The sequence below is a fragment of the Morone saxatilis genome, unplaced genomic scaffold (genome assembly GCF_004916995.1).
Source record: "Morone saxatilis isolate NCDOM2014 unplaced genomic scaffold, NCSU_SB_2.0 Contig19, whole genome shotgun sequence".
Taxonomy (NCBI): domain Eukaryota; kingdom Metazoa; phylum Chordata; class Actinopteri; family Moronidae; genus Morone; species Morone saxatilis.
Genome location: NW_023339751.1, coordinates 14,665,084 through 14,678,686, shown reverse-complemented (window position 1 = coordinate 14,678,686; position 13,603 = coordinate 14,665,084). Strand labels below are relative to the sequence as shown.

At 40.6% G+C, this 13,603-nt stretch overlaps 1 protein-coding gene across 1 annotated transcript in view; it reads left to right on the top strand.

Annotated features, from left to right (window-relative positions):
- Nucleotides 1-13,603, top strand: part of LOC118329046 (formin-2) — a 38,092-nt gene that overhangs the window by 22,163 nt on the left and 2,326 nt on the right. Inside the window, 8 exon segments of the mRNA XM_035662992.1 lie at nt 3,687-3,778; nt 3,863-3,992; nt 4,096-4,242; nt 4,924-4,983; nt 5,642-5,762; nt 7,833-7,925; nt 12,041-12,092; nt 13,049-13,198. Coding sequence (XP_035518885.1) covers nt 3,687-3,778; nt 3,863-3,992; nt 4,096-4,242; nt 4,924-4,983; nt 5,642-5,762; nt 7,833-7,925; nt 12,041-12,092; nt 13,049-13,198 — 845 coding nt within the window.

Here is a 13,603-nt window from a genome sequence, read left to right as displayed (position 1 = left end):
TAACTTTGCCATTTTTTGACTTTGAAGGGAACATTATCAAGGCTTGTGTGGACAGTGGTTTCAGTAAAGTCAATAGACCAGTGAAAAGACAATATCCCAAACTGAAATACATTTCTGCACTTTCCTGCCAATGCAGAATCATATAAATACACAGGGTTGAGCAACAAACCCAGTATAATTATACAAACTAACACCACTGACAGCTCAGGCTGATCCTGACTGCAGTGTTCGGTCTGGGAAAACCTTACCGTGTGTTTTTTTTCTCTTCCTCTGTGGTTTGCAGTAAAAGTATTATTTTGGAATAGTTTGCTTGTGACAAATAGAATGATTTATGGTTACTCGTTTCATGCCATATATGAATAACAGGCAATCATTTTATTATAGAATGAAACCTAAGAACACTCAACAAGCCGTGATATCAACAAAATGGTAAAATAATCATTCATCAGCTGTTAGTGTTGTTTTATTTGGCACTTCCCTGAGGGTAAACCACAAAACACCAGTTGCTGTCCATCAAAAGATACCTTTTGAAGATTATCAAAAGCTGCGATTTTATATACAGTGTAGCAGGGGAAAAATAAGAATTTTCAATTAAATTGTTGTCTAGTACATAAAGAAAAACATGTTTTTTTGCACTGTCAGTCTGAAATGTCACTTCGCTGTGAACATATTTCTCTGTGTGGAGTTCTTATTTCATGTTCCACTTGAAAGGCTGAACTAAAAGGAAGTGTGCATTAGATACCAAAACAAACAGGCGAGCCACAAGCCGTACTGGTATGTGTGCTGTTTGGCGACAGAGTCAGTCCTGTGTAGGTCTGTCTGCTGGCCTGGAAGGGGCGTTGGTTTTACATAGTAAACATGTTTTCTACACACTGGAACTGATTGACTTCACTTTTGTAATACCCCTGTGCAAAGCAAATGATAGTTGAGAAACTCCAGCATTTGTTTCACACAGCTCCTCTTGAAAGTACGTTGTGGTTTTTAAAAAAGGGAGAAATAGAGAGACTACACTGAGCTTTGCCAAGTGAAATGACCACATTGTATCGTATAATATTAGCATAAAAAGAATTACGGAGCTGTCATCGCTACTTTCCAATATGTCTCCATTTTGGCTATGAATTGCTCCTTGTATACAGTAAATACATATTCATCAACCATCACTGATAGGAAATCTCCCCCGCCCAGTGGAAATGGTTCAGGACCCGTTCGAAGTCAGGTCAGTAAATAATGGAACATGAAAACGGGCATGTTTTCCACATTTCAACTGTAATACAGTTTTAAGATGCTGTGAAATTCCTGTGAATTGCTTTTTGGCACAACTACACAGGAGAGGCCTGGACCTTTGGCTGCCAGAGGCATATTAATAATGTTGATCATGGGAATGAGACTGAGGCTTGAGACAAGCTGTAGTTATGAACCAATGTGTCATAACTGAGGATCAAAAGTCTTCTAACCTCTCTACTCACCCCAAGACTTCAAGCCCTCTCCCTCTCTCCCTCTCTCCCTCTCTCTCCTTCTCCCCCTTATGGCCTAAGGCTATGTTATTGAGTCGAGGAGCCAAATTGTTTCTCTTTTGTATTGCGAGACTCCATCCTGTCTGTGGGTCTCCAGCCCCCTAAACCACAGTTGGCAGCACAGTCAGCCTGTCTTGAGGAATGCAAGGGGCTTCTAATGGTTACACCCTCACTCACTGTGCTAGGAGCGAGATCACACACTGCTCTCCCTCAGTCGCTCACACACACAAACATGCTCACAAACAAACATGTTGACCTACACAAATGTGCACATACTGTACTGTACGCATGTCACAGACAGAAACACACACACACACACACAGTCAGGGACAGAGTCGCTCAGTCTATGAGTTGCGGATTATAGCCACTCCTGTTCTTTGAACAATAAGCCACCGCCATTAAAGGGGTCACAGTGATAGTGGGACACCGCTCCCTCCCCTCAATATCACAAGCCATAATCTGGGCCCAGACTGGTTGTCTGAAGTTCAGACTCTCTCGCTGACAGTAGCTAAATGTCATGGAGGTCAGTTGGAGCTGTAGTCACTCCTACGGATTTTTACACTACAAATAATCACTTCATATTTCTTTTTTTAAGGCCTTGTGATGTCTAAATATATTTGACATGTTTATTACATGATGCAATTTGTCACTTGGACACTATTCTTTGGCAGCTCACATGTACAAATAATCTCATAAATGTTGTTCCATTGAAAATTGAGTGACATAAATAGTGATTAAGCTCCTGGCTGGTTCTGTTTAGCACTGTACTAGAAACCTGGCTAATGAATACCACTTGGCTACCGCTAGAATTCTGGCATCACAAATATCATCCTACTTTCCTTTGCATTTGATATTCCACATGGGACTGTATTTCTCATGCTAACAACCACTGCAACATGCCCTTGCAATTCAAAGATCACACGCTAATGCCTACTTGTCCCCAATTACACCAAACACTGCTGGGCTCTGCTGCTGCCCTTTGAAAAGGATCTGCTTTGTATTAAATATATTTACACTTGAAAACATCTCGAGAGAAGGCGAAGGAGAGCTTGCCCTCGTCGACAGAAGGCAGCGTTGTGTAGAATACTAATCGGGCCCTCAGTGCGTTTGATGCTGGTGTTTGATGTTTTCCAAGGATCCATGCCGAGGCCAAAACCCAGAGAGAAAGATGCAGAGAAACAGAGGGAGAGACCAGACTGTGGAGGCTCTTTGGGGGTCTACGGGCTCTGGAGGGACTGAGAGAGAGTTTACATTCTCTTCTTGGAGATGGTTTTATTGTTTTGCCCAACTGCGTCAGACACATTAACATCTATTGTCTTTGCCTCTTGTGAAACGAAGGGGCATTTCTGGCCTGCTTTTTTTTACACCACCTTGTATAAAACTGTGGTCCAGAGCCTGACAGCAGGGTAATAGTCAGGAATGTAATCTGGCTGAAGGCAACTCTTTCCCATTTATAAAAGTTATACTGTATAGACTGGCATACAGTTAAGTTTTAGTACAAACGGCCCAATTTGAGAATTCTTTTACGCTTGAGCTACAGTTTGTCTACTGAACGAAATAAAGAACTAAGCTGCCAAAACAAACCTCAAGTTCGATTTAGTTGCTGCTCTCTAGCTTTTGATCGCATTGCATGATCTTCATCAGCTGATGTGAGTTTCCCAGTTGTCATGGATTTGTATTTTAACATTTCTGAGCACTTTAAGGACTTCTCATCCATGTTTGCTTGAAAGTTGAGGTTCAAGGTTCATTCTTGACCTTGAAAGCAGTGATTGATAAAAACAAAATCACTTTAAGGTCCATTTAGTCAGCGCTGTTGATTCCATCACATGATCTTCATCAACAGAAAACATGACACGACACGCGCGTATGTTCACTTATGGCCTGCTCGAAGAAGCAGAATTCCAGTTTAATACCAATGTGTTTGATCAGGGAAACATCAGGAACTGATCAAATTGAGCCCTTGATGCCAAACTATGTGCATACTGTATTTTGGTCAGCTTGTCTTACACTTAGTTTAGGTTTTGCTTTGAGTAAAACAAAATCCTTTGCCAGCTGTTAGACTTTGTTATTCATGACTTCTATGCTATCCTGTCCTCCTAAGTGCCTTTAGGTTTCACCTGCCCATATATAGTAAATTTCCATCTTAACTTAATCTGCATTTTCATGCGACAGAGAGCTCAAGCTGATGAGATGGATGGCATTAAGAAGCATATAAAATCATCCAAAGACAAGGAGGATGCCAAGCCACTGGACAAGCCTGAACAGTAAGAGCCAAACCTACCTTCTGAACCAAATTTAGTACATGAGAGCTGTGTCATTAAACAGGTCTGATTTTGTGCCTTCATCAGGTTTCTATTCCAGTTATCACAAATCCCCAACTTCTCTGAGCGAGTGTTCTGCATCCTGTTTCAGTCAACTTTCCATGAATGTATCACCTCAATCCTCCGCAAAGTAGAAATCCTTCAGAGAGTATGCAAGGTGAGCCATTGGCCTTCCTCTTGTTTCCTTTTCTTTTCTGTCACTCAATTTAACCTTTATATCTTTGTTTGTTTGTGTGTGTTTGTGCGCATGTGTGCACCAGTCTCTGCAGACTGGTAAGTGTGTATTGCAGGTGCTTGGCCTGGTGCTGGCTTTTGGCAACTTCATGAACGGAGGTAATCGGTCTCGAGGGCAGGCCGACGGCTTCACCTTGGACATTCTGCCAAAACTAAAGGACGTTAAGAGCAGTGTGAGTCTGTGATACAGGAGAAAAAGCAAACATCACCCACTGTACAAGAATAGGCGCTTAATTAGGTGTTATTCACAGGCAAACAGCAGACGCGAAGAGTGTGTAATAATTTGTGACAAAATAAGTAAAAGAGACAAACCAGTGTAGTTTATGTGCACCCACAGCTTTATTCTGTAATTCACATTGTGCTAGAAAATAAGTGGTGTGGGAAAATATTGTCTCTAAATGTTGATGTGGACTCAGTTTTACAATTGTCCCATCTATGGTCGAGCCCAGGAGTTGAAGGGGACCTTCATTCCTGCCAAACATGAGGACCATAGCTGTGCAGATTTAGAGGAGAGGCCATTCTGTTGACTGTTCTTATTCAATATCATAACGGGCTCGGTGTGCCCTTGGCACTGCCATATAAGGACACAGTGGTTTGTGTTTTTATGGTGGTGGACCAAGTAAGGTATCCATAAAGAACATCAAACTTTCCACCAACTCTGAGTTATGACAGCCAGCCCAGCACAGTTGTGTTTTGTTGTATTGCTCTTCCAATGTCATGATTTATCCTCATGACCGCTGTCTCTATTCTTGTTTGCTTCGTACAAATTAAAACGTCCTGCTCCAAAATGATTAAATTAATAAATAAAGGGAATTTAGTTTATTTATTTTGATCTTTTATTTTCTTTCTTTCAGGACAACTCCCAGAGTCTTTTGTCCTACATTGTTGCTTACTATCTAAGGCACTTTGATGAGGTATGTTTTGGTTCCTGTTTATTTGAATCACTTTTGTGTTTTAGTCTGATTTGCTTAGAAATCCTTCCAGAGCTCTCTTTTCATCTCCTCTCTTGCCAGAGGATACCATGGCTTATCCTTTATCAAATTATTTATTTTTTCTTTCCTCATTTGCAGCAGAAACAAATCTCTCTCCTCCTCTGGCTCTTTCTTATAATTCTCTTTCTGTCTTTCACTCTTCATCTCCTGCTCTTGCTCTGCTTTGGTCTGGGTTCATTCAGACCTGCAGTCTGTTCATTGGCACAGCATCCAAAGGAGCGCTAGTGTAAATAATTAGGTTCTCCAGATGAGATGAACTCAGTAGAGTGCTGCTTGCCAAAATCAACCTGCATGACATGGATCTAGCACTCATAATGGCCTTGTAGTAACTCTGATGGAGAGAATTGCTGTGTACTTTCTGAACCAAGCTTAATGGTCATTATCTGCTGAAGTTTCAGCCATATCTTCTCTGGGATGTTTGGACTGCTGATAAGTACATGTAGGTCTCTGAAGACATTTATTTCAATCTTGCCTGGTGTGTACAGTATATACTAGAGAGGCCCTCTCCCATTTGAGGAAAATTGACTTTGACATTGGTGTGTGCATTTTTTGTGCATGAATGTGTGTTGTGCTTTACCAGGATGCTGGCAGAGAGACGTGTGTCTACCCTCTGCCTGAGCCCCAGGACCTTTTCCAGGCCTCCCAGATGAAGTTTGAGGACTTTCAAAGAGATCTGCGTAAGCTGAGGAAAGACCTCAATGGTATGGTAGTCAACCTGCGTTCCAAAACCTTTAAAACTGCATAGCATCAAGCTTACCAGGTAGTAAACATGGCCATGCCATATCCAGCAAATGATGATAGGTGTCATATCATGTTTAAAATACCATCACATGGAAATTTATCCAGCAATAAATTATGTATTAATCCATGCACATATCTCCTAGCACAATAGAAAATAATTTTCCAAGCCTGACCAGCTATGGTCATGTGTGGATCGTAGAGGCGGGTCAACAGAGAGATAGCATCTGTTTGTCGTACAGACAAGCTAACCAGAAGCAGATGTGACTTGTCAGATGTAGACTCCTGTTGGGCCTGGTGTGCCTTTGCTGTCCTCATGAAATAGAGATCAAAATATAAATGGGGCAAGGTCAGGGAACTTCCACTACCTGTGTACACTATCAAAGGTTCATCAGCTATTCACTGAACTGGAAGAGGTTCTCCTCGAGCTCTGGCCCTGTAAGCTGTAAACGCACAACCATGACACTATTATGAAGAGAATTTCAGAATACTCCTGCATGTCTTTGTGTTGTACGTGGATCAACTGATTTGGATTATGGCAGACCCAATACTCTTCACTTCATTAGTTTTTTGATGAATTTATTCAATCAATTGTTCAATCAGTTCCTCAACCGATACACGTGGTGAATCAATTACTTAACTTTTGGCAACATGACTACTAACCAGCTTTTATGTAATGTAATGAAGATTATTATTATTACTTTAAAAAAAATACATTCTGTTGCCCCTAATCATCATTTGTTGGAGAAAAAAACAAAAAAAACAAGTTTTTCAGTGGGTTTCGAAAACCAAGAAATGATGATTCAGAATTTCCATTGAACTATGATTACAATTATGTAATCCCTCAATAAAGTCTAAACACAATATAACTAAAGTTACTTCATGTAGGGACTTCATGTTCATATATTGAACTTTGGTATTAAACATATAGCATTTAGTAAATTATAAAAGAGGCTTATTAAAACAGATTTGCAAGAATGAATGTGTTATGTTTTTGCTTATCAAGACCTCAGGAAAAACGGTGGAAGTTGGATTATGCTTGACACGTCAAACTGATTGGTTGAGTGCAAAGAGTCCTAATGAATGAGGCAGTTAGGAAATACTCCCTTTTATTACTCTGTCTCAAGTCACTCAGCACTCAGAACAATTTCCAAGGATTCAAGTGCCTACAGGTGGTAAAAAACGACTGTGTATTTTTGTGCAAACGTACACACGTGTTGAGTATGTACGTGTATGAGTTTGTGTGCTTGCAGCTCGATCAACAATTCCCCAAACTTGGTCTGTTCTCTATCATGTTTTATGTATCTCTGCTGCTAAACCAATCAGGTGCCTGAGCCATGTTGCCAAATATTGTTTTTCCTCTGCCATAATGATTCTGTAGGCTGTTCATTATTTGCAATTCATAAAGATGGAGTTGCTCGCAGGGGAAATGGGCTTGCGTCTGCTTTGACCCCAGTGGCAGTGGCACATTTTGTCCGTACATAAATATATCATCACATGCTATACCTGCAGACTTCTTCATTACCTAGCAGAGCCAACTGAGTGCTCTAACAGACGTGGGCTTCGATGACAGTTCCCAGAGGGGGGTTCCGATAGGTAGGCGGCGCAGAAATGGCCTTGGCTGGCCCGAAGGACGTCAAGCAACACAGTGAAGAGAGCTCGCTCTGTACCTTTTTGGTTGAGGCACCATATGGTCAATGAATTACCACTTGCCCAGTCCCGACTTCCCCGTTCCCTTAAGCGTCTTATGGCCTCTCCACCTCTAAGGCCTTGAGCTGAATTTGTGTATCCGTTATGGTTGCAGATAGAGCGTGACAATAAGGTTCTCCTGGGATCAGAGTGCAGGCCTTCCTGATTCCTGGGGGTGCCTCATTAGTCATTATGGGTCATTATATCTTTACCAACACTTATTCAGCAGAAATTTAAAGTACACTGCAGAGTTTATAATCACAATCCAAAATGGATGAGGTATTATTGCTCTGAAAGACATTTTTCCCGTTTCCCGTTTTCATGATCATCTCTTGTTGTTTCAGCATGCTCGGCTGAGACGGAGAAAGTTTGCAAGTTGTCATCTGAAGAGAACCTCCAACCCTTTAAGGACAAGATGGACGAATTTCTTAGCCAAGGTGGGACTGTTTTCCAAATCAATTGAAGGTGATAATAGTTATGATAATATTTCCTACAGTCTCATTAAAAGATAAGTCTGGTGATATTCTGTATTTTTTGTTTATTGCCAGCCTTATCCTTTAAATGTGATGAAACAGGTGATGGTCAGTCTGCTTAAACATATGGTTTGCTCATCGATATTACCTTCAGACAACATTAGAGTCAAATAATTAATTTCTTCTGATTCAAAAAGTATTCTGTGCCGGTCTACCCATGGCATATCTAAGCTTAAAATGCATCTGCGGTGTGAGAGTATGTGAAGCAGCTCATCAATCAAAATGATTTAAGTCCTCTATGCCTGCAGACACATTTTCAAATCTATTTCATGCCTTTTTCCTGGTTGATATATAGTACACACACAAGGGTTCACTCAGTGTCGTTTCCATAGGGATGTCTGTTTATTCCAGGGTATATTGAATAACTCACAGCTATTGTTTCATGCATGCCTATCTGCCTTGACATATTATAACTACACTTGGTAGCTGGGTCTTTTATCTTGATCTCTACCTTATAAAACAGAGTATGTCTTGCTCTGCCTCAAAGGAAGATTCAGGATGGCCGAAGGTGAACTTGTCATGCAGCCTGTTGAATTGACTGCAGAGAACCGAACTGGATGCCTGAGACATCGGAATAAAACTGACTTGTTCAGCACCTGATATAGTACTTTTGACGTCATGACTTGATGTTTTTGTCATAGATTTTTCCTCAGTTCCTGTCTTACTTTATTTTCCCATTCCATCTGCTGTCTTGTTCTAATAACAAGGTCTTTCTTTTTTCTGTCAGAGGAATGACAAAGAGATTAGAAGCAGCCAGTTGCCTCTTTGACCTCTCCTCTCCTCCACCTCTTTCTGTCACTCCTTCACACTCCTATTAGGTGATCAAACAAACCTTCACAGTGACGTGTTTACTAAGAGGGCTGTTAAAACGATGATGATGATGATGATGATGATGAATTGATGGTAAATGATGAGCATTTCCTCTACCATTGCCCTTTTATTCCAGCAAGACTAAAAGTTTACAGCTATGCTGACAATTCTGTAAGGCTGCACAGCTGTAAAGCTGTGTAAAGCTTATGTTTAGCAGGTATAATGTTTACCACTTGCACCATCTTAGGTTAGCTTCTTAGCATGCTAACATTTACTAATTAGCACTTAACTTAAAGAATAGCTGAGGATGATGGGGATGTTGTTAGTTCTGCAGGTATCTGGTCATAATTTAAAGTTCAGAAAGTCAGAGGATCATCATCTCGAGGAGAACATTAATGTTTTCAGCAAATATCATAGCTATCCATCCAATAGTTGTTTAGACACTTCATGGTCATAGTGACACTACATGGAAAGTTTTGTGCCAATCCATCAAGTAGATCTTAAGATATTTCACTGGATAATTGAAAACTTTGACCTGCTGGAGACAATAGATAGAATAGAATCAGGGGATCACCAAAGTCAGTACCCTGGGTATCTGTACCAAATTGTATGGCAATTCACCCAGTAGTTGCTGGGATATTTCAGTGTGGACCAAAGTGTTAGACAGACACACCAATATTACCGTCCCTTGTGCCATGCTGCTAGCATGTCCAAAAAAATCTCCTGTAGACACTATTAGAGCAAGGAGGCTAACAGCTACTGTGACATTTTTGTTGTAGATATTGTTACAGCAAAATCCACTGAAAATGTAGTTGTGTTTGTCATGTCCACCAGATGTCACACAGTCATGCCTTTTACTCCATAATCTGCATAATCTGACATCTATAGTACAACAATATTGGGATATTGTGGTCCACTTCAAAGGTGTAAGACTTTAGTTTGTTATGCTTGTTTTAACATAACAAGCCAAATGTCATTCTTGGCTTTGACCGTGGCTACATTCAGTTGACTGTGACCAATCTTTCTGAAGGACCCCGGCTCACAGGCCCCTCTCCCAACTGCTTTTGTATTCAGATGAGAGTATAATATATAGCATATGTTGTTCCGTGGTAATGCTCACTGTCCATTTTAAAGGAAGTCTGCAGATGAAAGCATCTCTCCCATGTCCACTTCTCCCCCTCGCTTTTCCTTTCTCTCTCTGTGTTTGAGAGAAATATGGGAGCTCTCTCTTTGATGCAAATGACGAGGTTTTTCCTTCTGAGTGCAGAATGTAAGCACCGTAACATGGACATGTGACTCAGAAGGCTCCAGACGGGATTCTTGGGGTTCCTCCACTGCGGCAGTGAAAAAAAGAACAACAGCCAAATGTCTTATTTTTGTTATTTCTGTAATTTCTAAAAAGCCTGGGGTTAAACTGTTTCTGGCTCCACAGTTTAAACCGCTTTTGTTTATTTTCTGACCATGAAACTAACCACAGAATAACAGTGGGAGCGGACTTGTTGGAGCTCGGCTGTTTGGTCTAGCTCGATTTTCCCCGCTCGCTTCACAAATTCTCATGCATGCAGACCTTTGATGGAGTCACTGTGACTAGCAAGAGAGCATTGGCCATGTGATAATCTGTTTCTGATGGACATGAAGATTAGTGAGACTGATGTCAAACTCTCCCTCCCTTTCCTGCCAGCTACAATTCTGCTGTTTAGTATGTCACATCATGTTGGCCGATATGGTTAAAATGAACATCAAACAAAAAATTGTTATATTTATGTATACCACGTTATGATGAAATTAATTATTAAATAGACATGTTGATCCACATGATGCGATAACACAAGTGCAATCTTCATCTTAATTCTTATTCCTTTTAAATGTTTTATTTTATTTTGTTGTAAATACAATGTTCATCAGTTTAGTCATCCTGCCCCACAATACCACATTGTCTTCATATGACCACAATGATATAAGTAGATACAAACACAATCATACTGAAGTCATATTGACTCATTCAAGGGACATGTTTATTCCTAGTGTCAGAGTTGATCTATTTTAATTGATATATCAGTGTTTCTGGAAATAGATTTTATGTCACTCATAGCAGGATCTTCCAGCTCAGTGTTATAGTAAATGGTAGGTAACCGCTTTGCTCAAAGAACAAAACACAATCCTGCCATTAGCTACCCCTATTTATATTATTTATCAATTTGTCATAATTTATTGATGAGCCGTCAGCAGGGAGAGACACGATTGATGGCTACAGAGTGATTTAGCGCTGTGGAATAATAAAGCATAGTGCTGGTCTCAATGGGTTTGTCTGAGATCTTAAGATGTGGTTCTGGCTTCAATTACACGTTAGCAACCAGATATTCCCGGGATAAGAGCAGAACACATTTGTGCCAGGAAAGATTCTCTGTCCCATCTACTGTTGTGTCTGTATTGGGAAGCTATGAGGAGGCCATAGGTCACTTCTGATCATTTGACAGTTTAAGTGAGCAGCATCTTACAGATAATTGACCTTGAGCGAACAGAGAAGCTGTCTGGAAGAAAATGTAATGTCTTAGTAGCAGCACAGTGAAGATATAGACCAGCAAAAACAAAATACAGCTGGATTGACTCTACTACTACTCTTTTATATTGGAAATTGGCTGAATAATCACCTCATGGATCTGAAATTTGATAAGTAATAACCTGCAGCATTTTCCTGTCTGAGGCTGTCACATTTCACTGCTTTTCTCGTAAATCATAATTTATAACACAGTCAAACTGATCCTGATGGCCCACCGAGATAAATGTTGTGGCCTGCTGGAAATATCTTCTAATGTGTACCATGGTGTCCAACTCAGTTTTCTTACCCTCTTGCTGTCTCTCTTTTACACTCTTACACCTCTCTTGCTCTCTGTCTCACACACACACACACACACACACACACAAAGTCATCTGTCTCCATTGGAAGTAACACTGCACAAAGAAGCACTTGTCCTGCGATCTGCAGTACTCATTTGTCAGTTGGAGCGGACGATCCAGCACTTAATAACCTGGTGGCACAGCACTGACCTTGAAGATGACTGTTGATCTAAGTAATGGTGACATGTGGAATCCTACTTTGTACATGTTGCATTGTAGGTGAAAGATGTATTTTCTAATGTTACAGGAAATCTTGTATCTAATCCTAATCCTAATCTAATCCTGTATTTACTTGTGCTTTCCTTTTATAGCCAAAACTGAACTGGAAACACAAGAGAAGCAATTGGCAGACACTCAGAAGATGTAAGAGCTTTCTTTATCTTTAAAGATTTTCCTCTTCACCTGGGAAATAAATGCAGTCGCTTCTCTTCAACTTTATGGGTTAACATTTGGTCTTTCTCAAGCGTCAAAACAGTGATCACAGTTTGAAATTAAAGGCGTCAAAGGGTAACGCAATCTAATATAGTTTGAAGTGATATATTCTCATTGCTGCGAAGACATATAATCTTGCTGTTTTGTCAATATTTAGGACTCCTGGTTCTTTTTGTTACATGGAAGGTGCACGCCATCATGCCAGGCCCTCAGTAGACGGGAGGCCCCCTGTGCGGTGTCTGTGTTGTTTATCTAAGTGGAGCGAGAGTAGACAGCCTTGGCTCCAGGCTTCTGTTACTGCTGGCTAGGAATGTGTTCCTATAGCACACTCCAAACAAAGAGACCCCAACCTGTCCACTGTATTGATCCACTGCAAATGGCCACAACATGTCATCCCATGCCATATGCACGCTTTCCTTTTGCTAGATCTGTCTTTGTCTCCTTGTCGGACATGTTTTTTTCCTTCCCCTCTTTTCTTGCTTGTGCTTACATATACTGAACAGTATGTGCATGTATATGTACACACACTTACATAGAGGCTTATACACACCAGGGAGTGGATTGACAAAGCTGAACACTGTATAAGAGTTTAATTTAGTCCTGGAAGTTAATCCATCAGAAACTCAGAGTGACTATGCTGCTTTAGTGGCTGTAATTCTATTTTGTGTTCATTGTTCTTCTCTGAACTGCAAAGTCATCATTGGTTTGTGCTTTTTTATGTTACTCTACTATTAAATCTCTGAAAAAGCATATTATTCCAAGCTTAACTTTCATATTTTGCATATTTGCTCAACACTGCCAGGTTTCACAACAATCAGTGTAGGTTTCTGTAATCTCATGTTGTAATAGTTTGGTCTTGAAGTAATGTTTTTGTTCTGTGTCCTCAGCTTCTTGGAGTTAAGCGTGTCCTTCTCAGTTAAACCCAAGGCAGGCGAGAAAGAGGTCTCTCCCAACACTTTCTTCTCTGTTTGGCATGAGTTTTCCACTGATTTCAAAGACCACTGGAAGAAGCAGAATAAGCTGATGTTACTGGAACGGTGAGAATATGATGAGACGACAGTTTCCTTTTTTATAATGTGACATTATACTTGATATAGAATACCTTCTTCCGACAGGACACTTGAACCTATTGTCAAAAAATCAAATCCTGCTGAGAGACCAGGGTCTCTTAAAGGAGCAGTGTTTAGGTTTTAGTGGCATCTAGCTGTACAGTTGCAGTTTGCAACTCCCTTGCTTTATCGTTCCCTTCCAAGCCCGAGGGAGACGCTACAGTGGCCGCTAAACGAATGAAAAACGCAAACAGCACTATCTGAAGCTAGTCTTTGGTTTGAGTATTCTCAGCTACTGTAGTACCATAACGGTTCAACATGGTAGATCCACTGCATCTATAGATATAAACGGCTTATTCTGAGGTGACAAAAACACAACGATTCTTATTCTCA